The sequence below is a fragment of the Ziziphus jujuba genome, chromosome 3 (genome assembly GCF_031755915.1).
Source record: "Ziziphus jujuba cultivar Dongzao chromosome 3, ASM3175591v1".
In the NCBI taxonomy this organism is placed as follows: domain Eukaryota; kingdom Viridiplantae; phylum Streptophyta; class Magnoliopsida; order Rosales; family Rhamnaceae; genus Ziziphus; species Ziziphus jujuba.
The window spans coordinates 773,524-782,690 of NC_083381.1; the positions used below are offsets into that span (position 1 = coordinate 773,524).

General features: G+C 32.8%; 1 protein-coding gene across 3 annotated transcripts; it reads right to left on the reverse strand.

Annotated features, from left to right (window-relative positions):
- Positions 1-3,847: 3,847 nt before the first annotated feature.
- LOC107421848 (protein farnesyltransferase/geranylgeranyltransferase type-1 subunit alpha) lies at positions 3,848-8,076 on the reverse strand. 3 transcript variants are annotated; one of them, XM_060815952.1, is made up of 5 exons: positions 7,682-8,076; positions 7,260-7,344; positions 5,804-5,940; positions 5,460-5,555; positions 3,848-4,560 (listed from the first exon to the last, which is right to left on the reverse strand). In XM_060815952.1, exons 1-5 carry the CDS (start codon positions 7,925-7,927, stop codon positions 4,129-4,131), a joined length of 996 nt encoding a protein of 331 aa, XP_060671935.1. In that variant the 5' UTR covers positions 7,928-8,076; the 3' UTR covers positions 3,848-4,128. The 3 variants fall into 3 exon arrangements, with proteins under 3 accessions (XP_060671935.1, XP_024931758.3, XP_015886674.3); XM_025075990.3 differs by having other exon boundaries at positions 5,804-5,934; positions 7,682-8,075; XM_016031188.4 differs by having other exon boundaries at positions 5,804-5,924; positions 7,235-7,344; positions 7,682-8,074.
- Positions 8,077-9,167: the final 1,091 nt, after the last annotated feature.

Sequence of the window (9,167 nt, forward strand, 5' to 3'; positions counted from 1 at the left end):
ATTTTAATTTTTTAAAAAATAAAAATTTCAAAAAAATATCAATTTTTTTTTGAATATTTTAAACTATGCTTGATATAACATAGTTAGTTGCCTTTAATGCTGTCCAAACTACATATCCTATTAATGTTTTTCTTATCGTGTCTATAACTCTCTAAGTAATTTTTTTTTTTTCAGCAAAAAAAACAAAGTAATGCAAGTACAAAGCAAAATTAAGATGATTTTGACAAATATATATATATATATATATATCTAAAACAAAAAAATAATTTAATAATAAAACATTGATTCTGGTGCTATTATATATGGTTGGACACTTGGACACTGCCTTGCTGTGACTAAAGCTCTTGTCACAAAATCTTACCACTTCTTTTATTGTACTTTTACATTAAAATTGTACACTTACGTTGTAGAAAAAAAAAAAAAAATTGATAGGTGGTAATGTCTCAAAAGCTTGGGTACGTTTCTCCCAAAACAAACAAAAAAAAGAAAGAAATAAAAAAAGGTATAACCGTCTAGCTTACAGTGCATATGGGAGCACTTTAAGAAGATAACTTGGGAAAACGGTGGAATTGAATATTTAAGCGAAGATGATTTTTTGGTAATATTTTAACGAAGATAATTTGTAAGTTAGGTTAGTCCACTTAAAAGTACAATCTTTGAGTTTTTAAATTCGCATATGACTCTTCACTTCGTTGCCTAATTTCTCATACATTTAAAATGATACTTATAAGGTCATTCATTTAAGCAAACGGAAAGCAATATTGTTGCATATAATTAAAAATGAAAATAATACAAAATAAAAAATCAAAAGAATTTAAAAGGTTTGTTTTTGCATGAAATATCTTTGCAGTAATAAGATGTTGAAATACCATTGATCTCGAAAGCTAAAGTTGATAGAAGGTGAACTTTCATTTTATTTATGTTTTTCTCTAACACTCTCCCTCATATGTGAGTCCGTTTCTTTTATGTCCTTTCATGTGGTTTTAATTCTTTGAGTGGAGTTGTTAAGTTTTGAATTCAGAACCTCTTAGATCTCTGGGATCTGATACCATATTAAAATACCACTGATCCAAAAAACTTAAGCTGATGGGAGATAAATTTTCATTTCATCTATGTTTTTCTCTAACATAAAATAGTTAAGTGTGCATGTCTATAGAAAAAAAGAAAAGTTCTAATCTTGAAGGAGATTATAAATTATTGAGTATCCTTGTTTTTGGACTTGAACCCATAAGACATGCCACAATATCAATTGCTTGAGGCAGAGTGAGCCACTTCATTTCCAACCCCAGACAAAAGTTTTAAAATAATTAAAATAAAATAATAAACTATATTAAATATTAAATAATATATAATCAGGTTTGAAACAAAGATATGAAAAAGGTTGAAGATGCCATTTTTATAAAAATATTTTAGTTAATTAGACTACGTTTGATTAAGAAAGGAGCTACAACGAAACAAAATAAAGTGTAATAGGCTAAGGCTATACTGAAATTTTCGAAAATAGGAATGCATTTCTTCAAAAAATATAAATAAACAAATAAAAATAAATAAATAAATAAAAAGAGCGAAAAGAGAGAAGGCTATAGTGAAATTTACCCTTTAATTTATCACATTGGCCTTTTAGGAATTACAAGGGGATTTTATTCTCAAATTTACAAGTTCAAGCCGTACATTTTTTTTTTTTTTAGGTGGTTGTATTGCAAAGTGCTATCATATATATACATATATATATATATGTATATATATATGATGGTCTAGTAATTATTATCATCAAATGGTTAATGTCTTGTTATTAGAATGTAAAAAATATTCTAGTACATAAAAAATAAAAAAAGAAATTAATAGAAAAGCATTGTGTATGCTATTTAACCTGGTAATGCCACCGCAACAAACAACAAAGCATATATATATACACATCCAAAACGCGTCTTGAAGGGAAAGGTAGCCTCACACCTTGTCCTTTTCCATGGTAATGCCACCGCAACAAACAACAAAGCATATATATATACACATCCAAAACGCGTCTTGAAGGGAAAGGTAGCCTCACACCTTGTCCTTTTCCAACCGATGTGGGATATTGGGATATTACACACCCATCACATTTCTAGCCTAGGCTCAACCCGCATCAAGATATTGTCCTCTTTGGCCCAGTCCATCGGGCCTCAAGGTTTTTTGGGATATTACACACCCAAAACGCGTCTTGAAGGGAAATGTAGCCTCACACTAATAAGGCATCACACCTTGTCCTTTCCAACCGATGTGGGATATTGGGATATTACACACCCATCCTTCCCCCTCCTGGGGCCCAGAGTCCGTCCTGGCACAATCGATCCGGATTAGGCTCTGATACCATTTCTAGCCCAGGCTCAACCCGCATCAAGATATTGTCCTCTTTGGACCAGTCCATCGGGCCTCAAGGTTTTTTGGGATATTACACACCCAAAACGCGTCTTGAAGGGAAAGGTAGCCTCACACTAATAAGGCATCACACCTTGTCCTTTCCAACCGATGTGGGATATTGGGATATTACTCACATATATATATATATGTGAGTTAATCAGTGGACATGGCTAAGTTCTATGAACTCGATTGGTCATTGATCATTATCTCCATTTTCTTCAAACATTCAGGTGAGTATATTATCGTATTTAAATTTATGAAATAGTCTATACAACTAGAAATATTGTAGACCACATACTTAATAAGTAAATCGTTGTTCTAATGATTGAAGGATCATACAATAAATCACCAAACCTTAATTAACATATAAATGAAGCCAAAGTTTAACTCTCATTCTACAGGATTTAATGACCGTTTCACATACATATCACATCATTGTTGTTAAAATACATTAACTTCTAAGCTAAGGGTTAAATACATTTAAATACTTTCTAATTTAAAAATTTTTCACTTTAATACCTTCTACTGTTCTTTAAAAAAAAAAAGAAAAAAAAATTACATTTTGATATCCAGCATGCAATTTATATGGAATTGTCCTTAATAACCCATTAGTTAAAAGTCAAACATATGGGACTGTCCTTAATGCCCCATTAGTTAAAAGTCAACATAAACCAATGCGTAATTCTAACTGTTTTCTCTTCCTTTTTTTTATTTTATTTTATTTATTTTTTTTGTGGGTATTTTTCTTTACATTGTGGCTCCAATTGAAATGGACGATCACTTTGCCACAAAAGTTTGTATGCCTCCCTGCCCACCATGCGATAAGCATATGAAATGTGAAAAGAAGTGCTTGGAAGATCACTTCTCAGCATCTGGAGGCATGTGTTTGCTATATTATTATTATTATTTCACTGAATTATTGTCTATATTGGATTGTTTTGAAGGGACTATATGTACTTTGACTTGCTAATATTTTCGGTTCAAGATAATTAATAACTCTCTTATTACATTTCAAACTCAATAATGCTAAATATACCAAATTTTTCTACCAAATAATATAACAAATGAAGTATCAATACTTTACAGGCTAATATCATGTCATTTACAATTTAAAGATTCATTTATCCATATATTACTTTATATAAATTTTCAATCATTAATATATAACCACATTGTTTATCAGATCGTTATCAGGAAAAATTATTATCGGTAAAAATTCTTTCGAAATACTAGTTATAGGGTTGGCTTTGGCTTTGGCTTTGGTTCCAACAGTAGTGAAGAAAAGAAGAGAAAAAGATAATTTTTAGTACCCAAAGACAAACCAAAAAACCAAAATAAAAAATAAAAAATTGAAGCTTGTCCAAAATTTGCTTTTTGGCTAATGACAAAATAAAAAATAAGATGATATAAAATTGAAATTTACTTGGAATCATCTAAACTTTGTACCTTGAAAAGTAAGTTGGACTCACATAGCAGATGAAAAAATTAAATAGAAATATTCTACATTCTCGGTCTTACTATAGATTTCAAGTTTCACATAAAATAACAACAATTTAAATTTAAAAAAAAAAAAAAGTGGGCTAACAAGTGTTACAATAATAAGCAGATGGAATATAAAATTCCTCATACTTAGCAACACCAACATCCGCATCAATAAACAAGACCGTACAAAAACTATGAAAAAAAACAGTGAAAATGATTACCTTAGTAAACAACACCATTATGAAATTAAACGGCTTGGCTAAGCTTGCTCCTGCGCCACCTCCAATAGTTAGCTCTGATTGGATCCACACGTTCCAAGACAGAACAAATACTTTTTGCTAAGTCCGAACCTTGTCGATCCGAGTCTGGAGTTCCTAAAGCATCCACAATGTCTCTGAACTCTTGGTTTGGTTGGAAGCCATGGCAGATTAGATCCAAAAGTGTACTCAAAGCAAAAACATAGTTGTTTTTTGCACTCAAAACCTTCAAGCATGCTGAAGAAACTTGGGCATCATTCACCCAACTGTGATTGTCGTCTTTGTAAAGCCCCCGAAGGTATCTCCATGAACTCTCATTCTCAGGATAGGCTATAACGGCTTTAACAGTATAACTCACTTCAGAAGTTCTCATAGCTTTCAGGCCTCCGTGAAGTGGAGAATTTGTAATGACAAAATATCTCTGTATAACAAAGATATGACAGATTGGTTAGTGTGCAGAAAGGAAAAGGAACAGAGCAAAGAGCCATCATAAAAACATGCACATAGACAATCAAACTTGAGGTGTACAGCATATAATGACAGAAAATGAGCCCAATGAATACAAAAGACAGAAAGAATACCACACAACCACAGTTGAGATGTAAAGCAGATTAGGTCCACAAAATCTTATGTTCAACCTTGAATACCTTGACAACCTGGTTTAATATAGTGAATTGAAGTGCACAACCTATGAGAGCCAAAGTAGTTACAGGCACTAAACTGAAACGCTATTGAAAAAGTTGTTTATTAATATATTCGCTCTACTCATATTTTATGATCGCATCCATCCATTTTCACATAATTGAAAGAACTAGCTATACAATGTTTGTGTATGAACTCACTTAGATTCATATATAAGCTTCTTTACAGTGATTTGGTTAACTAGAATATGAAATAATTGAAATTCAGAAGAGCTTAGACTAAGGATTCTCATTTGAAGTAACTCATTTGAAACTCATCATGTGGTGACCAAATTTTGAACTAGGAAATTAGAAAGTAAAATGAGCACTAACATGAAAACCTCTCATTAATTAGATATGCAACTTGATAATAAGAAGACTTTTTATTTTTGGGCTAAGAGATGATAAAAAAGAATTATACATGTATAAGACATTCTCTAAGAAAACCGACAAGAATTATATTATATACTTTGAGAATGCAATGCAAACTCAAGTAACTAGGGATTCAAACAGAGAGTTTCCTGTTCATCCCCAAAGATGATAATAGTTACTGCATCTTTTACATGTAAGTTTAAGGTACCAAATTTATTTGTCAGATAGTCATTACATTTAAATGGAAAATGCAGAATGTTAAATCTACCTGATTCCAAGCAGAATTATTAAAAATGTCTTCTTCAAGGAGCTCATCACAATAGCTAAGTTCATCATCCCACCCTCCAAGTGTCTGAAGGACCCACTGCAATTATTAAGGAAAAAAAAATGAAAATGAAAACTTTTACCCCCCCCCCCCCCAAAAAAAAAAAAAAAAAAAAAAAAAAAAAAAAGACAAAGCAAAATAAAATATTCTGTCTTTAAATCCTAAATGCCTAATATAGGAGCTGCTAATACATAGAGCACTCAGAACAGTTCTCCAATTTACTTGAAAGGAAAGATTACATGTTATGGTATGCAGTATTCATAAGGGAAGCAGTAGGAGTAACAAACCTGCCTGTGGGACCAAGCATGATAATGCTTAGCATCAAGGGACAGTATCTTCCGGGTAAACTCAAGCTCCTTACTTGTGGCAATGGTTCCCAATTTCTCAGCAATCCATCTTCTATGATGCCTACAGGTATCTGTCACTAAGATCGATACAATTCTACACAAGTAATGGTAAAGTAGCAAAGGAAAACAGCATAGAAAACTATGGGGACAATTTGAAACTCATCAACTTTACCACCTGAGAAAGGTCACATCTTGACGTAAATGATACAAACAAAATAATAACTATTGAAGAAAACCAAAAAAATGTCACAGGATGACAAAGAAACTATACACATCATGCACATTTACCTAGAACTAGAAGATTACAATTACATATAGTTTCTAGCCAAGGAATCCACAATCTGAAGAGACATTAAAGCCCATTTTGTGCAAACGACTCATTGAAATTTTATGTAATATGGTTTTCCTTTAGATCTGAAATCAAGTCTACAATACATCTAAAAGAAAAATTAGACTATTTCATATTGTAATATGAACTCATAGCATCACCTTCTATTCAACCATAGGTCAATTTTGGTTACATAATATCTAAAATCTAGAAAAGCTATATCATACTTCCAATTTAGATGAATGAAAAGTAAAAGTCAAAAAATTTCTTATCTCATAAATCCCCCTAGATCCCTACTGCTTCAAAGTTGCCATAAAGGCTTTACTTTTTCAGCACTCACTCGTTTTGACACTCTTTATCCTCTACTGCCCTCCATTGATAATCCAAAATGATGAGCAATACAAGGTATTCTAAGATCCAGCTTAGGAATGCACAAAGATCCCTGTCCTTTACTTCTCACCAAGGATAAATTTTACAAGTCAAAAGGATAAAATAGTGGCTAAGACAAAGAGTGAAAGAAAAACAAACATGTCTTATTCAAATAAATTGACATGAGCTAAAAGCCCAAAAAGAGTCGAAGGCTAAAATAGTGCCTTAAGATATAGAGTGGAAGAGAAACACATATGTCTTACTCAAAAGCCCAAAACAGGTCGGGCAAGTTTACATTCACATCCATTCTATAGACAAATACTTTCATTTTTCCAATTGAATTGTTACAAATTACGTATATTTTATTAAACGTATGTTTATTTTCACTTTCAGAGGATTTCTCAATATGTACATTCTATTCTATCAAATATAATTCCTTCTTTTTCTTTTCAATCAAAAAGGAATTGGGACAAAATCCTTAAATTAAAATTGGGTTGAGGATCATCATCTCCCACCGGAATCAAGTGAAACAAGTAAAGACTTGTGGCCCACGTACCATTTATGACAAGCTCTCAATGCTACCAGATATTTTCTCCTCACATATTTCATACAAGTTTCGAAAACTAAAGTTCAAAAGAATTAAAATAAAACATATAGAAAGATTATGACTCTACCATAACTGATAATTCTTGGAATTACCACGTGCTACAGCTTCAGTGAAATCCAGTTCATTCTGTAGATCAACCTCTAGAGCCTCAAGGATCAAACGCCTGAAATGCCAAACCTAAACAAACAACAACTAAAAAACTGCATTAGCATAATCAAGGTCCGAAGTAGTCCAAAGAGAAAGATTGCAACTAAGAAACCACCCAAGTACATACTTTCTTTCAAACTTCCAAGATTTTCACAGCCACCAAACTAACTGAATTAAACAATAAAAAATAAAACCTTCAATTCACTAACAAATCAAGGTCAAAAAGAGTCCAAACAAACAACTTTAGAAACCCAAGTGCACAAGTCCTTACAAAGTTTCAAACTTTACCCAGAAACCAAACAAACCGAAAAATAAATAAATAAATAAATAATGAAAAAGAGAGATAATGGGTATTGAAGAGAATCACCGTATAATTGCCGGGGTTCAATTGGATGGCTTCGGAGGTGAGGGAAAGAGCACGAAAGGATCGCTCATCGCCATGGTAGAGAGCTCGGAAGTAATCCATGGTCTCTACGAAGCTGTCCTTGTAGGCTATGGGAACCACAGGGCTGGGACCGTCGTCTTGCGGCAAGGGTTTCACATCCGACCACTCTGGTCGCTGCCGGAACGGAATCCACTGCCGGAACTCTTCGTCGGAGGAGGACGAGGCCATATCTTTCTGTCTGTCAGAATGATCTCCCACTAGATCAATTCCAGAAGTGCTTAGAAATTGGAGTAAAAACTAAATACAGAATCTTTGATTTGAAACCAGAGCAAGCAAGAGTCTAAAAAAAAAAAAAAAAAGAAGAAGAAGAAAAGAAAACGAAAGTAAAATAGCAATGTCCTAATTAAAAATAAAACAAATGAGTAAATAAGATTTTTACCCCTTCGGCGAAGTGTCTGTGACTCTTATTCCCATGTCAAATCAATTACTTTTTCATATTAAATTCTTAATTTATTTTTTTAAATAAATAAATAAATACAGTTCATTAACATGGCTAATTTGTTATTCGTTTTTATTTTGTTCCTTCTTTTATTTTATTTTGTTTTATTTTTTTCTTTCCTAATTTGTGTTTGTGTGTGTGTGTGTTTTTTTTTTCAATCAAGTATTAGTAACATTTATAATTTAATAGATATTTTAAATAATTATAAATTAAAAAAAGCACAATTTGAAATTATATTTAATTTATATATCAAAGCATCACGAAAGCCTATTGAACAATACAGCTCAAAATGTGAGCTTATTTATCTACCGGAGTGTTGGCTCTTGATGATCAGGAGTTTTTTGATAGAGCTTATCTATCTTCTGTATGAGATAGTACTAATGGCAACTGTTAAGTCTAATTTGGTTTTTTTTTTTCCCTGCATTTTTCAATGTTGGTCTCTTCTCCCACCATACGAAGAATGAGATTTTTGGGTTTCGTGTAAACCTCTCTCTGTCTTTCAGTGGCGGTCATTATTAGCTGAGTAGGGGTCTGTGTTTTCTTATGGACGGGGAACCTTCTACTGCGAACGACCTTCTCCAGAACTGAATCTGGTGGTAGATGAAACACATGCGAATCAGATCTCACAATGCTGCTTAGTTGGGAAGGTGATTTCATGGAAGCGCATCAATAAGAATAAGGTCCAAATGATTATCCGGCGGATATGGTTTACCCAAAACCCTGTAGGTGTGGAAGAGTTAGATGCGAATGTGTTTTTATTTTCCTTCAAATCCACTGGCGACAGAAATAGTATCTAGAATCGCAGACCTTGGTCTATTGATGGTTCTCACTTGTTGCTTCGCGAATGGCTATCTGATCTGGCATTGAGAGACATTGAGTTTAGCTTTTCTTTATTTTGGGTCCAGATTCATGGCTTGCTCTTCAATTTATGACAAAGGACAACGCATTGAAAATAGAGAGTTTGTTTGA

Bases quoted from the DNA above. Each gene is read 5' to 3' on its own strand.
- LOC107421848 (XM_016031188.4), bottom strand. From the start codon at position 7,927: ATGGCCTCGTCCTCCTCCGACGAAGAGTTCCGGCAGTGGATTCCGTTC. The intron at 7,345-7,681 runs GTGATTCTCTTC...TTGTTTGTTTAG, and splicing joins TGAACCCCGGCAATTATACG to GTTTGGCATTTCAGGCGTTT. The intron at 5,556-5,803 runs GTTTGTTACTCC...TAATAATTGCAG, and splicing joins ATGCTTGGTCCCACAGGCAG to TGGGTCCTTCAGACACTTGG.